Source organism: Trichosurus vulpecula, chromosome 2 (genome assembly GCF_011100635.1).
Source record: "Trichosurus vulpecula isolate mTriVul1 chromosome 2, mTriVul1.pri, whole genome shotgun sequence".
Taxonomy (NCBI): Eukaryota; Metazoa; Chordata; class Mammalia; order Diprotodontia; family Phalangeridae; genus Trichosurus; species Trichosurus vulpecula.
Genome location: NC_050574.1, coordinates 459,410,703 through 459,430,850, shown reverse-complemented (window position 1 = coordinate 459,430,850; position 20,148 = coordinate 459,410,703). Strand labels below are relative to the sequence as shown.

Here is a 20,148-nt window from a genome sequence, read left to right as displayed (position 1 = left end):
GGCTTTATTTGCTCACTCTGGTCCTGTATACCAAGAGCAAAGGGGCCTCTTTGAATATATGGAACAGATTTGGCTGCAGAAACCAACTGGCATGGCAGCCTTCATGACAAGGAAGAAAAGCTTAAAATTCTGTGTATATGGAGGTTAAAGAAATGCATTTGAATCACTCAGGCATTATGGCTTATTGCCACAAAGTGAATATCTCAGAGTTAATGACCCACCCTTGTAGTCTTACCAGGCATCTTAATTCCTGATTTTCTCACAGTTTTCTCACATTTGTGCAATGCTTGTTACCATAATACTGTTAAGTTACACCCAAAACATATACTTTCTATCCCTCCTTTACGCCCTCATGATTTTTTTTCCCTGAAGTTTTGATTTTTAAGCAATCTTCATGTTTCTGTTTCCTGGACCCTTAATTTGACTGGATATATTATTCCTTTGTATGTTCACTGGGTGTCCTTCTTCCCAAGACATAAAAGAAGTCACTTGGTTACAGGGTTGTGATTTACCTTGCTCAGGGCATATTAAAGCATCTCCCCTAGGCTGACTTGTTGGTTTGATTGGTTGGCGGGACTTTTTTTTTTTCCTCCATTGTTTAAAGCTCACCTCAGGTATGGGGATAGACAGAAAATTATTGTCTTCACTAGGGAAATATTTATGCTGTGAGAAATCAGATTTTGACTTGGATTTTTTTTAAAATAAAGATTCTTCAGCCTCACTTCTTCATTGCAGTTCAGCCAGTACTGGGACCAGATGCAGCAGAAGTATATATCAATACATTACAAATTCTAAATAAACAACTCACGTTCATTGGACATGTCAGGAAGTGATGAATATGAAATCACACTGAATTTACCGAGCTTGTTTAACAAGAGATGATCTATAAGGGAATCTCCATCATACACAGAGACACTAATGTTTCAATAATGATTTTTACAAATAATATCGTAGGTCTCCACTGATCATACAGATGGTAAGGATTTTTGGCTTACTTGTCTGAGAACAAAAAAGCGATTTTTTTCTCTGGGAATTAGACCCAAAGCAGGTACCCAAATACCGTTTCTGGAATTGCTTCACTCCATTTATTTTGCTTATAAGAAAAATCACAGCATGTCCTATTAGAAACCTTGCACACTCAACAAGGTATTATTTAAAAAAAGACAAGGGATTAGAGTTGGTATTTGCCATTCTTTAATATTCATATGACATTTTATATGCATCACTTCATTTGAGCCTTACAATACAGGAAGGGAGATGATATGATCATCATATGATACAGATGAGGAAACTGAGGCTTAGAGAGATCGTAGGAGTTTCCCATGATCACATAATGTTTTTCAGGGGCACCAGAATCTATCCAATCTATCTGTTCCTTACTGTCTCACCCAACTGCTTCCCATATATTGCTATCAGGAGATGATAAAATTAATTCTGAAAGATATATTTTAAAAGTCTAGAAGAGAAATGATGATATGGATTTAATTATCATCTCTGTGCTGATGATTTTCAAATCTGTCTATCCTTCCCTAACCTCACTGCTGACCTCCACTCTCACATCTCCAGCTCCCTATTAAACATCTCAAACTGAATGTCCAGTAGGCATCTTAAACTCAACATATTCAAAACAGAACTAATTTTCTTTCTCCTTAAATACTCCCCCTACTCCAAACTTCCCTGTTATTGCCAAAGGCACCTTCATCCTTCCCATCTCCCAAGCTTGCAAAATAAGTATCATCTAGGATTCCTTACTATCTCTCACCCAGCCATATTTAATCCTATTGCTAAGAGCTGTCAATTTTCCCTTTAGAACGTCTCTCAAATATGTCCCCTTCTCTCCTCTGCTACTTATATCACTCTGGTGTAGGCCCTCATCATCTCATGCTTGGCCTGTGCCATAGCTTGCTGGTGAGTTGCCTCTCTCCATTCCAGTCCATCCTACATTCAGCCACCAAAGTGATTCTCTAAAGCACAGGCAGGACCATGTTTTTCTCTCTTTCTTTCTCTGTCTCTCTCATGCACACACGTATACACACACACAATCAAGCAATAAAAAAATTCCAGTGGCCCCCATCACCTCCATAATCAAGTATTAAATCTGCTAGTTAGTGTTCAAAGACCTTCATAACCTCGCACCACCACCACCTTTCCTTCCAATCTTCTTACACCTTACTTGCTGCCATATACTCTTCAATCCATTGACACTTACCTTTCTCTTCCTTAAACAAAATACTCTCTTTTCTCTGGTTATCTCTCATGCCTGGAATGTTCACCTTCCTCATCTTTGCCCCTTGTCTTCCTTCAAGCCCTAACTGAAATCCCTTATTCTGTGGGAAGACTTATCCAATCCCTCTTAATTCTGGTGCCTTCCTTCTTGATTGTATCCCATTTATCCTCTGTACAGCTTGTTTGCGCATATTTATTTGCTTATTGTCTCCTCTTTTAAATTGTGCCCTCCTTGAGAACAAAGACTGTCTTTTGCATCCTTTTGTGTCCCCAGAACTTAAAATAGTACCTGGCATATAGTAGGTGTTTGATAAACATTAACTGTTCATTTTATTTCACCAAAAAAAGGAAGAATCGGTTGATCTTCAAAACTCTAAAGGAAAACTAGAAAGAAAGAAATTGGGTTATGGGTAAATCTATAGATCTGACTAATCATTAGAATTTGTTCAACTATTATGTTATAGTCTAAAAACAACAAATTAATTATGTACCCTTTTCCAAGGATCCAACTGATATAGGAAAATCTGGAATTATCTTAGTGGAGGGGCTGTTGAAACCTAGGGCCTCTAATTTTTTTTTATTTTTAATAACTATATTTCATTATAATTTACCTTATAATGCTGTGCATTTTATTTTACGCACTTAAAAACATTATTCTGAGGTGGCGTCCTTAGGCTCTACTAGACTGCCATGAACACTGTCCATGTCACAAAAAAAGATTAAGAACCCCTCGTGCAGTCAAATTAAGCTGCAACAGAGTAAAAGATCATAGGGGAAACTGGGTTATCCTTACATGCTATGTAGCATAGCTAACACAGAAGAGAGGGAAGTTCTAGCCGTTTAAAAACAATACACAAAGTCAACACATTTAATAATAAATCATCTTTCAAATGCAGTTTTAAAGCTTTAAAATCCAAGATTTAATCTATCACAATTTCAATAAATGCTTTTGGATTAAAGATGTCTTTATTTTCTGTTAGAATAAGCTGAATACTTTCTTTTGACATGGAATGTTGGGCCACCCGAAGGCCCCACCCCTAAAAGCAATTAACTCTCTATATAATGGACCTGCTGGTTACAGTTTGATAGGTGTTATAAAAGCCCCCCAATCCAATAAAACATTTCCCCTACCTGCTCAGTCTTGAAATTTCCTTAACAAGAAACAAAGCATTTTATTCTATGTTTCAGTATGAAGTTTAAAATGCAAATGCACCTGGAAGAAATAACATTGAGTTAAATTCACACTAAGGTATAAATCACTTCTAACCTGCATGAAAAATAGGTTTTGATTAAGGAGAAGGGGGAATGGACATAGAAAGAGGCAAAGTCTTGAATTGTGATATTTCCCTGAATGTCCAGTTAGTTAAGTGCATTGATGTCAAAGCATTGTCTTTGTCCTGCTTATTTTGACATTCTTTATAGTTTTGGAAACATGTATTTTAGATACTTTTTGATTGTAGTTGCTATTACAATCTATAAATTTTCTGGTTCTTAAATTATTTGCTACATTTTCCCTATTGTATTGGGTAGATTATATTCAACAAATATTTATTAAGCATCTACTCTGTGCAAAGCATTGTGGGAGCTACCATAAGTAAATAAAAGCTGGATCTTCAAAGACTTCACAGTCCCGTAGGGGAGATAAGATTTGTACCCATATCAGTATAATAAAAATCCTAACATAAGGGCTTAAAGGGGGGATGGGTACAAAGAAAATACTATGAGGAGTCTGAGAAGAAAGATGATTTCTAGTGAGGGGAAATCAGGAGAGACTTCAGTAAATGGAGGCAGCGGAACCTGAGCCTTGTCTCAGATGATGAGAATGATGCCAGCAAACAAAAATGACTGGGGGTGGAGAGAGAAGATGACCGATTAGAAAGCAGTATGGTAGATACCTGGGAGCGAGGATACAGAAGAGGGCAACAGATGATAGATGTGGCTAGAACACAGAATATGTGAGAGAATATGTGGGAAGCAGTGTAAGATAATGGAGTTCGGGGCAAGATTGCAGAGGCCCTTGAGTGCCAGAATAAGACATATATAGTTAGGTACTTAATATGTGTATGTGTATATTACATGCTTAATAAACACCGCATCTTTAAGTCAGTAATGGAAAGTATATTTCATGGCCATATTTCAGTGACACTATAGCACTATGTTATCGGTAGTGACAAGGGAATTCTAGTTAAAAAATTAGGTCAAGTACCTTCAGGTAAATTGGCAGCCACAAATCACCCAGAGCTCACCCAAATGTTTTAAAGACTGTTATCCCATCACTCTTTAGCAATAAAATTCTAGATGGCGCCTGTAGCCCTCCCTTCTAAAGTTTTCTTTTTAAACCTAAAAGGAAAGTGACAAAGTTGTTTTTACTTGTGTCAGGGAAGGGTTAAGTAAGAAGTCCTTGCTTCTTCCAACAATTTTATAATTCATTTCATTCCTTATATCCATTAATTATTTGGGGATTTTAAAAAACGTGTTCTTTATCTGGATGGCTACGTTCATATATTTGATAACACAAGAGTAATCAGATACATCTACATAATTGTAGAATGAGAGGAGTTTTTCTTAGCTGTGTGGAAAGCAATAAACTAATAATGAATAGGAAATGCTTTTTCCTGGGATGACTGCTTGCAGGAAGAAAATGTGGTGACAGAAGACATGAAAAGTGAATCTGAATTAGTGTCCTTTAGGGAACTACCATAGAAATATAATTTATAAGATCATCAAGAATGTAAATAGATTTTCTATGGATTTCTCTTCTGATTGCTAGTATGTGTTTGCCTGATTTAAAAAAAAACAAGCCATGAATACATTTCAACAGAGAATCAACAGAGACTAGATATAGGCATGTAATATCAAAGAAAGTGAAATAAAATGCTTCTATTTCAATAATAGCATAATAAATTAACAGCTAAATGAAGCATAGCCTGTACTTCCTTATTTTAGGGAGACATCATACCATAGTGGTTCCCTACCCAGAATATATTCTGGCATATCAATAATAAATATAGTTATTTATTATAAATCATCAAAAATCAACTTAAGTACTTTTGTGTGCAATGCATTGTGCCAAGTGCGGTAGGAGATGTAAATACTGCCATTAAGAAGTTTACATTCTAGCAGATCACTTATGGATGATGCTGATGAAACTGGTCCAGATAAGATGTCAAGAAGATTAAGGCTTATAATATAATTTTAAGATAACATTCCTTAAACACGTAAGTATAATACTTCTTAAATGCACAATTAGTATCAAAAACTTGCCCCAAGCTCAAACTTTTTGATAATAATAAAATAATCTCTGCCCCTTTTCCTTAAAAATCTGTTATGGCCATAACAGATATCAGCCATTAATAAGTAATATATATTAAATCTTCAGCCTTCCCCATAAAAACAACATTGCTCTGCCAGACCTTTATGAAACCGGTATAGAATGTTTCTTAAGAGAAAATGACGTACGCTTTAAAATGGTAATTAAATCCATGAAGGGCGTTTTTATTGGGTTGCTGGCCAAGGTATATATCTCTTGAGCCATTGCTGGCTTCTTAAAAGCTTTGGTCTGACTGCTAGTCCTATCCCAGGGGTTGTAGAAAAGAGATGAAGCTCAAATTAGGATGAGCCGGAAGGTTCACACCAGCCAAATTTTTTGTTGTTATGTTGTAGAGGGAGGTAGATATTTGGTGTATATGGTTCATTTAATTCAGATCTACTAAATTTATGTTTTGAGTAATTTGGAAGGAAGGAGCCTTAAATATGTGTGGAAAATAATAGTTGTGTATCTATATGTGTGCTTTTTTAACAGTACATTTTATTATATGGAAATTTAGAGTGGTAGGGTTTGTTTCTTGGAGGGGGTGTGGTTTGGGAGAGTTGTTTGTTTTGCTGCTTTCCTATCTAAATGTGACACTAGGCTTTTGGTAGGGCATAACACATTGGAATATAGCCCATACTTATTAGGCAAATGGTAGGCTAAAATTTGTCTTCCACCCCAGTCCTTTAGCATTGATAATTTCATCTTCATGGAAACCATTTAATAAGCATCTATACTCTTGCTGTCATAATAGGTATTTTTCCAAATGGTTTCTCTATTACTGCCTGCAAAATTTGTTAAAGATGCTAAGGGTTGTGACATCTTTCTTTGTCAACAGGAATCTACAAGCAGAATATGACCGACTGAAGCAGCAACACGAACACAAAGGCCTGTCCCCACTGCCATCCCCTCCTGAGATGATGCCCATCTCTCCCCAGAGTCCCCGGGATGCTGAGCTTATTGCAGAAGCCAAGCTCCTGCGCCAGCACAAAGGCCGCCTGGAAGCCAGGATGCAGATCCTGGAGGATCATAATAAGCAGCTGGAGTCACAGCTGCATAGACTGAGACAGCTACTGGAACAAGTGAGACCCAAATCTAATACTTAAAATTTTTACAGGATCTTGATTCCCCTCTGCCAAGCAAAGCTAAAAATTGGATACATAGACTTGTTTATAAGCCAAGCCAACCAAGGAATATTTTTTGAGCACCTCTTATGTGCCTAGCACTGTGGGCTATCCAAGTAGAAGACATGGTCCATTTCCACAAGGAGCTTAGAATCATAGTTGAAGCACAAGGTGTATACAAGCATGAAGTAATTTATGAACCAGGTGGTATGTAATAAAGTATGGTAAAGAAAATGGGTACAAAAGGGAGTTGGGCAGGTGGAGCTTGTTATTACTTGGATTTGTCAAGAAACATTTTGAGGAGGGAGTACAGGACTTGAGTCAGCCCATTACGGTTTGAGAAGGGTGAGAGATGAAACATGAAAGCGGGAATGAAAATGGTATCAGAGCCTAGAGATCATTCTGAATGGAGTAGGGATTTATGTTAGGTAGTAGTGGTTATTAACGTTTTTGTGACTCTTCACACTGTATACTCAGTGAGTTCACTTACAAGAGTCTAATTATCCTATCAGGTTTGTCTCCGTCTGACATGAAACTCTTAATTGAGATCAAAGGTTTTGTGAGTGAGAAGAGAAAAGTATTAGCATGAAGACTTTTCCTGCATTTCTTAGACCGCTTCAATATTGTATTCTGGTTTGAAATGTGCCAAACATAAAGGTTTTTGTATCTGGATACTGTAATATTTTATTCCTATGTGTGTCTCAGAGAACACTCGTTATCCATCCTCATCTTTAGGTGCTTAAAGCGTGAATATCTTATCAGTTGACAAAATAAGCAATACTGTTGTTGACGTATTTTCCTTTCTACTGTGAACACCTCCCTGTCCCTTCTTGGGTCTTTAAGGCCTCTGGGATATCTCCGTTTACATAATGTGTTCCTTTTTAGCTTTATACTTAATCATTTTTGTATATTCCATGTATGATTTTCCTGCATTTTGGTAATAGAAAAATCCCTGTAACAGAAGAAAGGCCGTGGAGTCTTTCGCACCTGGGAAGTATTAAGTCTTGAGATTCATTTTCGTAGTTCCTTTTTGTAAACATATAATTTCTTTTCAAGATCTAGTTTGCTCTCCCTGGCAAAGCAGAAAGTCTTGTGTGTATGTGTATGTCCATTGCTATGAAATAAGTTTCTTTCCCTTCTAATGCTTCAGCCCCAGGCAGAGGCCAAGGTGAATGGCACCACAGTATCTTCTCCTTCCACCTCTTTACAGAGGTCAGATAGCAGTCAACCAATGCTGCTACGAGTGGTTGGCAGTCAAACTTCAGAAACCATGGGTAAGTACTAGCATTTGTCTTGGGGGTGTGTATGTGGGTCGTGATATCTATTGAAATCCATCTTCGTTAGAAATAGTAACCTTTTGAGTTTTCTAATTTTAATGATCTGACCAGGGACTTTTCCCACAAAAGCAATTTGACTTGGAAAGAAAATCAAATCTTACAGACAAAAAGGACCTTGTCTAGTAATAAGACCTCCCCTCCCCCATTTGACATAGTGAAGAAACTGAGGCTCAGAATTATTAGATGACTTGCAGTTCATTAGTAACGTAGACAGTAAAAGAACTTGACTCTCTTGGCTTACATGCAGCCCTGTCCTCTTTTCCTCTTTATCGCACTACTCACTTATTTAGGAAATAAGATCGCATTGGTTTAGAAGAGGTCTAGGCTATTTCTGACCTTCTGCTTGCTTTGTATCTAATCTGTGTATGACCTCAGGCAAGCTTTCATATCAGATACCAGTTTTTTTCATAAGTGGCAACATAAACCTATGGAGGACTTTTTTTTTTCTTTGAGCGAACCTGTAGTTTTATAGACTAGGTCACTCCCAGTGAGGAAACTCCTTTCACCCATGCAGATGAGTAGCTGCCATGAAACATAGCCTTAGTTACCTGGAGAACTTTAGAGATTAAATGATTTGCCAGTCCTCACCACCTAGCTTCCTCTGGTACATACTTAACTGTAACTTCTTAGGGCTCTGAGCAACTCTCTGAGCCTATCAAGTTAGAGACATAAGGATACATCCATGAGGAAGAATTTCCCACACCAAAGAAGTTACAGGTTGGGACCCAAGAAGAGCTAACTGCTGCTACAGTACATGCCAAAAATGTCAAACACTTATAAAAAGTCTATGCCTTCGAGATACTGGTGGGATATATATCTGTCTTATTCTGCAAATAAAAATTTTTATATTTGAAATAAAGTTTTTATTACATAGCATATTTTGCAAGTGGTATTCAGGGTGCTTGATGCTCAGAAATATGAATAATTTAAACCTGATGGCAGTAGGGGGAAAGAGTATACTGGTTGGAACCTACAGAATGGAAGTCGAAGGTAGCAGTGTTTTCTGGAATTTCCCCTTGTACAACCAACAGGTGAGTGGCAGAGTTTAAAATGAAGACCAGAGCAGAGTGAAGCTAAAATTTATATAGAATTTCATAGGTTACCAAGTAATTTAATCATCATCCTAACTGAAATTTGTAGAGCTCTTTAAGGTCTGCAAATCACTGAAAGAAATTACATTTTTCCAGAGAATAAATTAATTCTGTGTGAAGATTTACTTTGAGGCTCACAGCAGCCGTGAGGCAAGTTACACAGGCATTATCATCCCCACTTTTATGCATGAAGAGGGAGTTAAAACTCAAAAAAGGTTTAAGCAACCTGCCCAGAGTAGCCCAGCTTGTAAGACCTTACAGGCGTGATTCAACTATGCTCTTGTGCCACATTTGCAGCAATATAGAAGTTGAACTTTACAACTCCATAAAATAGGAAAAGTATAATTTTGTATAACCAAAAGAAAAACGAGAAGTAAAGTGAAATGCCACCATGAACGATAGGGTTGGAATCAAAGAGCTAGGCTTCTGACTTCAGCTCTGTTCCATGGAGCCTTAAGACAACAGGGAGTCTGTTGTCAAGGTCATCATTGCGTTAGTTTCACTTCCTTGCTTTTGTTGTTCAATCATGTCAGACTTTTTATGATGCCATTTGGGGTTTTCTTGACCGATACTGAAGAGGTTTGTCATTTCTTCCTCAAGCTCATTTTACAGATGAGGAAACTGAGGCAAACAGGGTTAAATGGCTCACCCAGGGTCACATAGCTAGTAAGTGTTTACGCTCAGATTTGAATTTGGGTCTTCTTGACTCTGGTACAGGTGTTCTATCCACTATACCATCTGTCTGCCAGCTTCTTTGCTACCTGAAGTATGAAAGGCCCAACCTAAGCAGAAGTGGTGTTGAAGACATCTCTGTAGGAATGCCTTTCTGATCTGGCACTGTTGTTTCTTGTAGCAAATGCAAAGGTGAAAGAGGGTAGCTGTTTTATCTGATTTACTGTCTTTTTCAATCTCAGGATTTATATGCTTTGTGTTCTTTCTTATAGGTAAAGAATTTTTTTTATCCTATTTTATGGTCCATCGGTGTTTTGTTGTATTTGAACTCCAAGTCTGAATCACTAGCCTTCTCTGAGTTAGGCTTGTCATCACATAATGATCTTTCTATTATAGCTGTTCTATGCTAGAGATGCCACCTCAACCTAACATTCAGATGAAATGTATTTGTAAGTTTACTTGAAGGAAAAACTGAATGTTAGTTATTTTTCCAAGTATATAAACCAGCTATCCCAAATAACTTTGCACTTTATACAAGGAAGGACGCAAAGAAGTAAAACAAATGAAATTAATGTGTAACTTGCCCCAGGGAATGATTTTTGCAGTGCTGGGATTTGCAGTTTTGTACCCTTAATGTAGGCCAGCATCCCTAAATATATTTTCCAAGTGTGAGAAAGTGATGTCTATAATACTATGTAATGTAATGAAATATCTACTATTCTTCAAGCATTGCCTGGACTTCAGCAGTGCATGTACATGTGAGTATAGACCACATGCTCAAGAAGCTTTAAAACCATTGGAAGACTGTGTTCAGTGGTGTATCATGACAGTTCAGTTATCAGTTTCAGGTCTGTTCCCTGCTACTTCAGGAATGGCAACCTGGAATTTAGCAGCATGAGTAGGCACTGTAATAGATTGAAGAATTCTTATGGTGTATCTATGTGTGAAATGCTTTCCCAAAAATTCTGTTAAAAAAATAATTGAAGCTAAAGAATGTTTTCTGGAGAAGTCGATGATGAAGTAATAGCATACCAAGGAGAAAATCGCTTATGAACATGGTATGTGATTTAAATCAGTGATCCAAAGGAGTAGAGATTGTGGGCTTAATCACTCCATGACAGATTTAATTATTTGCTCATACGCAGCTTTTTTTCCTGGAAAATAATTTGTTTAGGCTCAGGTAAAAACACAATAGTGGCGATAGCAATGAACCTTTTTTTTCTTCTTGTAGGGCTACGGAACTCAACCAAACTACTTTTTTATCTAAATTATATGTAGTCAGTGATTACTTTGGGAGAAGGTGAATAAGGCAGGCATGGTACTTTCCCTTCAGCATGGCCTGAAGCCATTTCATCTTTGAGGAGACTTACCTAAAAAGATTTTCCCTATTGGCAATCTGTCCCATTTTCTTTTTTCTCTCATTTCAAACATTATTTAGCATACTCTATCAAATTACTAGTTAACATTCAAACTTGCATTTCGTAATTTAGAAGCATTCATCTTTTAACTGTTTCACTGTGAAAGCCTTCATTAAAACAAGTTGATGAGAGGGATATTTTTTAGTAGAATCATCTGGAGATTTTAGTGGAGAAGGTACCCTAGCATGTCTGGAGAGCTGGTTGTGGAACCAAGTAGACCTGAGGTCAAGACCTACCCCCGACATACCCTGGTTGTGTGATTCCAGGCAGCTTTCTAGGAAAAATATGGTCTGCATTGGAAAAGGAAGCTTCCTCATTCAAGAGAAATCACAGGTGTGGTGCCTATTCCTATCCAGTTTAATAGGGCTTCAAATCTCATGCCTATCCTTCTGTTTAATAGGGCTTCAAATACTGTAGTAGCAACCTGTTGTTTAAACCTGGCATTACGCCATTGAAAGTGGGAGGAAGACTTAGGACAAAGGCAACACTAGGACAGGAGAGAATTGTTGGGGTGTTGAGTCAATTAGTCAATAATATTTTATATCCCTTGTATGGCAGCTTTATAAGGATGCATATGGTAATAATTAGGTGTACCCAACAGATTTGCAGCATTAAAGATTTCACTTGCTTTTATGGTAACCAAATACCTGCTGTTACCTTTGTGGCATATCACTTCCTCCATTTTGTTTAACCTAATCTCCAAAATTCTTGGTCACATGATCAGAGATTTATAGTTGGAAGAGACCTTAATGGCCATCTTGTTGATGACCACATCTAGTCATCTAGGTGACCTTAGAGGCTGAAGAGCCACCTCATTTTGTGATCCTGCATCTTGCAGTCCCCAGGATACTGTCATCTGGCCTATTTATGGAACCTTAGGACCCTTGGACTTTGCCGTCCACTTTGCAGCTGAATTTTCTTTTCTGTGTTATCTCTCCCCATTAGAGTTTGAACCCCTTAAGAATGGAGACTGTCTCAATTTTCTATTCATATCCCCAGCACTTAGCAAGCACTTAACAAATGCCTTTTCATATTTAGTTCATATAGGGCGGGTTAGAGGGAGCAGGAAGTAGGCAAGGGGTGTATGTATATAATTAACCTATGAATTGCCAGGAATGTTTAAGAAATTTTTAAAAAAGCAACCAAAACTGATGATTGAAAGCTTTTCATTTTAAAAGTATTTTCAGTCTATTGAATATGCATACATTGTCCAGAATGACATTTTTATCTCCAGCTATTTTTCAGAAGAACACCGAAATTTTAACCATATAGAAATAGACTTCTAGAGAATTGGCTTTTGTGAAATGAATAGAAGTTCATTTTTGTAACTCCCTGGTTCCAGACTTTGCAGCAGTAAAATGTATCTTATGAATATATATGATCAGTCCAGCTCACATCTGTAAAGCGATTCACGAACAAGATTGGAATAAAATCATAGATTATCTACCATTTAAGAAAAAGAAATTTGCTTAGCCATAGCACAGAAAAGATGTTCAGTAAGGAGACGGTGCTGATCCGTTTGTAGTTTCCCAGGCTCCACTTTAGCCAAAGGTGCCTATGCTAGGAGGGAAGGATGTGTCAAACCTGAAGAAGTCACTGGCTGTACATGGTGTCTTTTGTTCTTAGGTCACCAGGAAGTAAGTCAGTGATTCTCTGGACCAATTAAGTCTTAAGCATGTTTCAATACTATTTAAGGAAAAATCAGCCTAACCCATGTGGGGTACATATTCTCCTTATGACAGTGATTATAAAGAAAATTTGCATTTGAGGACTTATCCAGATTTAGAGCTGGAACTTAAAAGTTCACTGAGTCCATCCCTTTGATTTTACAGATGAAGGAACTGAGGACCAGAGAGATCAAGTGATGTGACACAGATAAGAAGTGGCAGAGCCAGGATTAGATCCAAGTTCCCTTATCACAAATGCAGTGATTTTTCTGATATGCTAAAATACATTATAGTATAAGAAGGACGGAGTTTTAATGTGTACTTTATGTGCCCTGGTAAGATTTTTGGAAGATATCCAATGATACAAATGTATCAAATCAGACTATATTTGCTATGTTTTTTTTAATCTGGGGGAAAACAGTAATAGTTGATACTTATATAATAGTGCTTTGAAGTTTGAAAAGCACTTTCCATCCATCATCTCATTTGAAGTTTACAACCCCCATGTAAGGTATTACTCTATCAATTTCACAAGTGAAACTGACACTGAGAGCCATTTATTGCCCCTGGTCACACAGCTGATGTATCAGAGCCAATATTTGAACCGAAGTCTTACTGACTACAAATGTCACGCTTCTACTTCATGTCCCTTGACAGGATGAGAAGGGAGATTTAAACATTTACAGGGTTGTAGCACTTTGCCTTATAATTGGCCATTACCGTAGGGTGGCCGTTACTGAAAGGACTGTTCCAGCATTCCATGGCTATGATATCCTTCTGTTGAGAAAGGAAGTTCTGAAACACCAACTTTACCCTTCAAAATTCCCAATTTTCCTGCTGTCTTACTCACTAGCTGTCTTTGACACTCCCCCTTAGTCCCTAGCTACCTTCTGACTCTGACTTAGAACCAGCGAGTAAAGGAAAGTAGGGTTGCATCATCTCTACAAAATCAGTGGAGCAAAAAGTATGTAGATTCCAAGACATATATCACTTCAGGTATGATAGGAAGAAGATGGAACATGAAATTATTAATATTATGTTTAGTCAGGATGAGGGGAAGCCTGTTTGAACTGATTTTATCATTTTGAAACTTGTAAGATGCCAAATTTGTGAAATTTCTTTTCAGTTATCTCTCAGCTCTTAGTGTTGTAGAAATAAATGTCATTTTCCTACTAATTATAAAATACAGAAAATCTCATACCAAATAGGAGGAGAATTCTGATAAATTGATTAGTTCTCTCACTTACTCATTCATGCACAAGAACTTAAGGTTAAACCCACTCCAAGGAATTTGTGAGAGATTTCCATGGCAAAACAGGACCTACAGAGTTGTCAAAATTGAGTTGAAAGAGAAAATTTAAATGGAGGAGAATGAAATTGTTATATTAAGTACTCTTAATGCATGGCTTTAAAAGATACTTGAATCTTGTAAGATCCCCAGTGCATCTTAACCTTTTTCCATAGTTCTTAATGTGTTGTTTCATTGACAAATGGGAGTTGCTTTGATTTCTAGTTTGGGTTCTTTTGTGTGTGGTATTTTTAGCAGAGCTAGAGATAGAATATTGGTTATTTTCACATATGAGGTGCTGAACTTAGCAGCCAGTAAAAAAGTAACTGTATTACATCATTCTCCTTTGGGACTTTTTTCTCCCCCTCAAATGGGAGGGCTTTCTATTTAATTGTTGAACTCGAGCATATCAGAATACTCAAAAAAGTCTGTAAAGGTGAAATTATTTGACCTCAGAGATATTATGCTTCATAATCCATTCATGGTGATTATTCAGGGGATCATATCCCTGTTGAACTGCATCTGGATCTATCTTGCATACAAGCAAGCATTCCTGGAGCTTTAACTTGATGTAATTAAACTGTCAGAAACATTAATATTGATGCTGCTGAGTGTCTCCATTGGTTCTGATTTACTCTGCAAGGCACATTATCACTAACAGGGACTTACCTCCATTAAAGAAAGCCACATGTTGCCCATTACAGCAAAAATTTGCATCAGTAATGGAACAGAGAAAACCGATAACCAGCAGAGCTTTCAGGGGCTCCAATCACGTTCCCAGTATTTTATCTTTTATTTATTCCTTGCCAGATAAAGTTTAATTTAGTTTAAATCTAACACCTACTTCACATCCACTTCTCCCCCAAATCACCATTAATGTGTGTCCTTTAAAAAAAATACTCAGGCAACTTCTAAATAAGAAATATTGGTATGAAAATACAAATCGTAACCCTGAGTTTTCCATGTGGAGTGTTCATTCTTTAATCTCTCAGTGCTTTTTGACACTAGCAATTAATTTGAGGGCAAATTACAAGAGTGAAAAGTTACATGTCTTGGTAATTGTAATTGATAGATTAGATAGTTTTGCTTTTCCTGAACTTTTATTAAATGAAAGGCACTATGGTGGAGAGCTCTTTATTGGGAAGTGATTGTATTAATAAAAGACAAATACAGTTTTACCCAAGGAAAAAAAGGAAATAAATTTGATATTTCCTCAGTTTTCAGCTGAAATGTGTTAACCAGGTACGCACAAAAGGCACTGATACTTTGAGATTTATAAAACGTTTTCTTTGTAATAACCCATAGTTTGAGAAGTATTATTGCCATCTCCAGATGAGGAAACAGCTTCAGAGAAGTTAAGTGATTTGCCCAGGGTCACACACTGAATAAGAGTCATTCCTAGAATTGGAAACAACATCTTTTGATGGCATAATTATCTTTCTGCTATGTGCATATGAAACCCTTCATTCTAGTAATAATACTTTCTGCTGAATTAAAATATCTTCATGGGTTCTTCTTACTCTGTGCATTAAAGAAAGGCCAAGACCCAGCAATAAATATAGGCATGATAATGATGCTCATAGATATCTGAGAGGCCTTTGTACTCAGACACACATATATGATGTGCACCTTGCCTTGTATGATTCACATGGGAGGCTCAGAATGACTGAAAGAGTATCTATTGCTTTTGGTTGGCAGAAATAAGATCTTCATTTAAATGGAAGTTTAATTACGTCACTTGAAGTTTTGAGAAAGTTTTTTTCCCTGTCCAAAAATGGTACTGTCTGAAAATAATGAGTTTTAAGGGACCTAGAGGTAGGTTAGTTTTCATTAAACTTACATCTTGAATTTCATTATCTTTTAAAAAAACTCTGACCTTTCTCATATTCCAATCCAATATACTTCATTGTACTGAGTGCCCTTTTTTATCCTGAAGACAGCACCTAATCCACACACCCACACACCAAACAGGGATCTTCTGCATCCCAATATCTGCACAACTCATGCCTCTTTGCATTTCAATGTTTAGTTTTTCACTTGACTTAAATAGATAGGTCCTCACAGCCTCAGCTCCCTTCACACCTGGAGACCATAGGGTCTGCCGAGTTGACACTACAGCAGTACAAAGTTTCAGCATGCCTTGCACTCCTAGTCCGGGCTCTGAAAGGATTCGGGCTTTGCTTCTTTTTGTTGTGAAATATCAGAGGAGAGAATGAAAGGTCCCCCACTACATCTGTTCCCCTCTCTCCGCAGTGAAATAACAATAAAATGTCACAGATTCATATTTTTAGAAAGGCATAAAAAATTCCAGCTGTTATTAGGGAATGGTTAGGACAGGTATTTTTAAACTTCTGTAATTGGGAAAGCAGTTTTACATCTCATTTCTGCCGTTTATTCCTTGTGTGGTTGGGTAGGTCACTTAGCCCTTCTGGGTATCAGTTTCTTTGCCCCCACATTGAAAGAATTGAACTACATCCCTCTACAAGCTCCGTTTTGGCTCTAAATGTGTGATCCTACAATTACTGATGTTTCTTTTTGTCAGAAGTAGATGTATTTAAATATGGTTTTAGTGGAGTAGAGCTTAGCAAACATGTTTTAATTCTCCTTCACTTGACATGTTGGACAGGTTCACTAATTTTTCAGAAATACTTAGTAAAGTTTAAAGTGGATGGCTAGATGCACCTAAAAACTTCAGTGATTGTATAGCTCTTCTCCAAGGATGATGTGAGAAATTACTCCTTGAAAACTGATTCTTGACTTTAAGGAATTACTATGACTTTATCATTAGTGAGCCTAGAGAATCTTTCCATTATTAGTGAACAAGTGAAATTTTATATATAATATCTTTTTAAAAATGCAACCTTGTCTAATGCAAGCAGAATCATGTTTATGTGTTTGAGGCATTTTCTCTTTTATAGCCTAATTACTCTTGGCTATTTTTTTTAAGGTGAGGATGACCTTCTCAGTCCTCCTCCTCAGGACACAAGCACAGGGTTAGAAGAAGTAATGGAACAGCTTAATAACTCGTTTCCAAGTACAAGAGGTAAGCTCCAGTACTTGGCAGCAAATCAGTCATTTGGATGAATGCAAATACATATTTCTGTGTCAAATTGGTATGGAGTTTTTCCTATTGATATAACCACATAACCACCAAAATGCTGCTCTCATAGTCTAGCGTAGGTAGAAGCGATTTTATTTTTAGATCCGAATTTGTAGTTCTTTATGTAGTATCTTCACATATGTAATAGATATTTAATCACATCTATCAACGCTCATGATAACTGACATACTGTGAGTAGAAAGAGAGGAACTCCATACCATCCCAGCTTTTTGTCAAATCTAAATTTAACTAAATCTTCCCTCGCTAGTTTGTACTTCATCTTTTTTCACCCCCTTTTGGTAAAAAAAAAAAAGTATTTATAGCAAAAAGAAGTGTGTTATTTTAAAACTTGGACTTTGCTTTTCCTTGTAGCATTTAATGAAGGTGCTCACTTGTAGTTTAGGCCTGTTTTGCCAGGGTACATGCTTGGTTAGTGCCTGGTGCAAAGACAAGCACAGTTTGTAGAACATGACAACGGTAGCTTCAGACAGACTTATAGGCTCAGGGGAGGGTTTTTATTATTACAGTATGTTTGTCTTAATGTCAGACAAAGCCAGTGGCCCTTATCTCCCCATGACAGTTAAAAAAAAGGATCTAAATCATCACCTTTCATGCAAAGGAGGAAAGTCTAGATACGCAGAAGTAGAGAAAAAAAAATAGAGGATAAAATATTGATCCATGATGTTTGGTAGCTTGAATAGAGGGCAGAGGGAGTGAGAAAATCTGTGCTTTCCCCTCTCTACAAGGGCAATGAAGGGACTATTCTTAGCATTATGTTTTTCCTATCTTTCTGTTCGGCGTCAGTGAACAATGACCATTTCCTGGCTCTTTGATGTATGAGTGAGCATTGAGCTGCACTCTGAATACTGTCATGTACTGATAGAGTGTTGCTAAGGAACAGTCACTGTAAGCTAATTTTAAGTGTCTGTACCAGCTAGCTATTCACTACTGAGGGCCACTGAATGTATTCCATTTAATTGGTAAAGCCCTATTCTTTGTTTTGGGTTTTTTTGTTTGTCTGTTTTGGGGTGTAGGAGAGCATCATTTCCTTTTTAGCTTGACTGCCTTAAGCATCCCTTCTCCTCAGAGACCACATCTGTATTTAGATGCAGTACTAGGCTCCAGATGAGTTTGCTGGTAGCCAATAAAAGCCATTTTTCATGAAATATTCCTATCTAAGAGTTTTCTTTTCTGTCAAGTCCAAGATATCCTGTTTTTAAGCTGATACAGACTGAAGAATTAAGGTGTATATTAACTGCAAATGCTTTTTCGTAGATTAAAACGATGGGCCACATTTTACATGTCTGATCCTCTGTAAAAAAAGAAAAAAAGACCAGTATTCAGTTAGAGCATATCGTGCCCATAGATTTGTCACTCTGCCTTATTGTGTCTTAAAACCTATCACATGGCATCGTAAACTTTGGTTATTTTTTGCCAGACGTTTAAGACTCGTCATAAGTAGTCCTTTTAAAAAACACTTTATTGATATTCTTGTGGGGTTTTTTTATTCCACTTTCGCTTCCCAACGATTCTCCTCCCTCCTAACAAAGAAACACAAATTAGATGAATTTTATTGTGAGTTTATTAGGTGTCACAATAAATCAGAGCTCCAGGCCTGGAGTCAGGAAGACCTAAATTCCAGTCCAGCCTTACATACATACTATCCATGTGACACTGGACAGATGTGTGACACTGGACCCTGTCTGCCTCAGGTTCCTCATGTGTAAGATGGGGATAATAATAGCACCTAGCTCCCAGGATTAAATGTCAGGATCAAGATTTGAGCTCAGTCAGGTCTGACTCCCAATCTTGTACTCTTTAAACTATACCATATGTTCACTGTACCCACTTTTATCTAATGAATGTGTTATTGACTTTGGTTATTAATGAGCCAGTTTCTTTCATGACTAAGTTTTAATTCTAATTTTGAAGAAGTTACAAGCAAATTTATATCTGGTCATCCCTATATCCAATCATTTGTACTTGAATCACCAGTCACCAATTCAGCTTAAGGAATTTAGTTTTTCCTAAGCTGTGAAATGCCTTTCCCCTGTGCCTACCTTTAGAATCCATTAAACAAGGAATAACAGTTTAGATTTGAACCTCTCAGTTGAGACTAGAACCCAGACTACTCTAAATTGCTTCTTGGTAGTTAACTTTCTACACATTACTGAACAGCAAATAAGCCCTAGTTTTTGTGGTTGTTAGTAAAATCAAGGAAACCAAATTTTGGCGACTTTTCATTCAGGTTATTCAGATACCATTAAGCTCATTTGCTGCTTATGACATTAAATCTTTACCAAAGTACCTCTTTGAGTTTTCAAACATGGGACAACAAGACCCTGTCAGGTACCAATTCAATTAAGTCTGTGTCTGAAAGAGGTAACGCAACTTCCAGAAGTACCTTCCATAAAATCAGAGAGTTGCTTACACGGTAAAAAGATCTGCCTCAGTCTATCTGTAATGGTGAGACAAGGTGGCCCTGATGGTATTTACTATCTCCTACTGAACTAAAATTTGTGTACCTTTATTTCAACCCTGACTTCATTTTTTTTTAGCTATGCCTGGTAGGGTATAGCTAAACCCTCCACAGGATTTTTGAACCACTTTTTGAAGCACTCTCCTATTTCAAAAGGATATAGAAGAGTTTAGGAGCTTGTAGCTAACTGGGCCCATTGGTTTAACACCTGTATAAAATAACAATATTTCTTGAGAGTTAGCATGTTACAGAAGATCTTAATTTTCCTGCCCTAAGTGAAAGTCCTTGTTTTAATGAAATTTGCAAAGTAGCAATTTCTGCTAAATTCCTGATTGTGTCCTAGAAGGATTTTTTTCCTAACTGACTCTAAGAGGATGTTCTGTCCTCATTCCCATTGCCCCACTAACACATAAGAAATTCACATTTCATGCAGTTG

The 20,148-nt window shown here is 37.2% G+C and overlaps 1 protein-coding gene across 10 annotated transcripts in view; it reads left to right on the top strand.

The window, feature by feature from the left end:
* DMD (dystrophin) overlaps nt 1-20,148 on the top strand; it is a 1,925,924-nt gene that overhangs the window by 1,892,302 nt on the left and 13,474 nt on the right. For 8 of the 10 annotated variants that reach the window (XM_036747778.1, XM_036747779.1, XM_036747772.1 and 5 more), the window contains 3 exons: nt 6,375-6,618; nt 7,811-7,934; nt 17,081-17,176. In XM_036747778.1, coding sequence (XP_036603673.1) covers nt 6,375-6,618; nt 7,811-7,934; nt 17,081-17,176 — 464 coding nt within the window. The remainder of the gene's footprint in view (nt 1-6,374; nt 6,619-7,810; nt 7,935-17,080; nt 17,177-20,148) is intronic. The other 2 variants (XM_036747770.1, XM_036747771.1) reach the window with 1 other exon arrangement.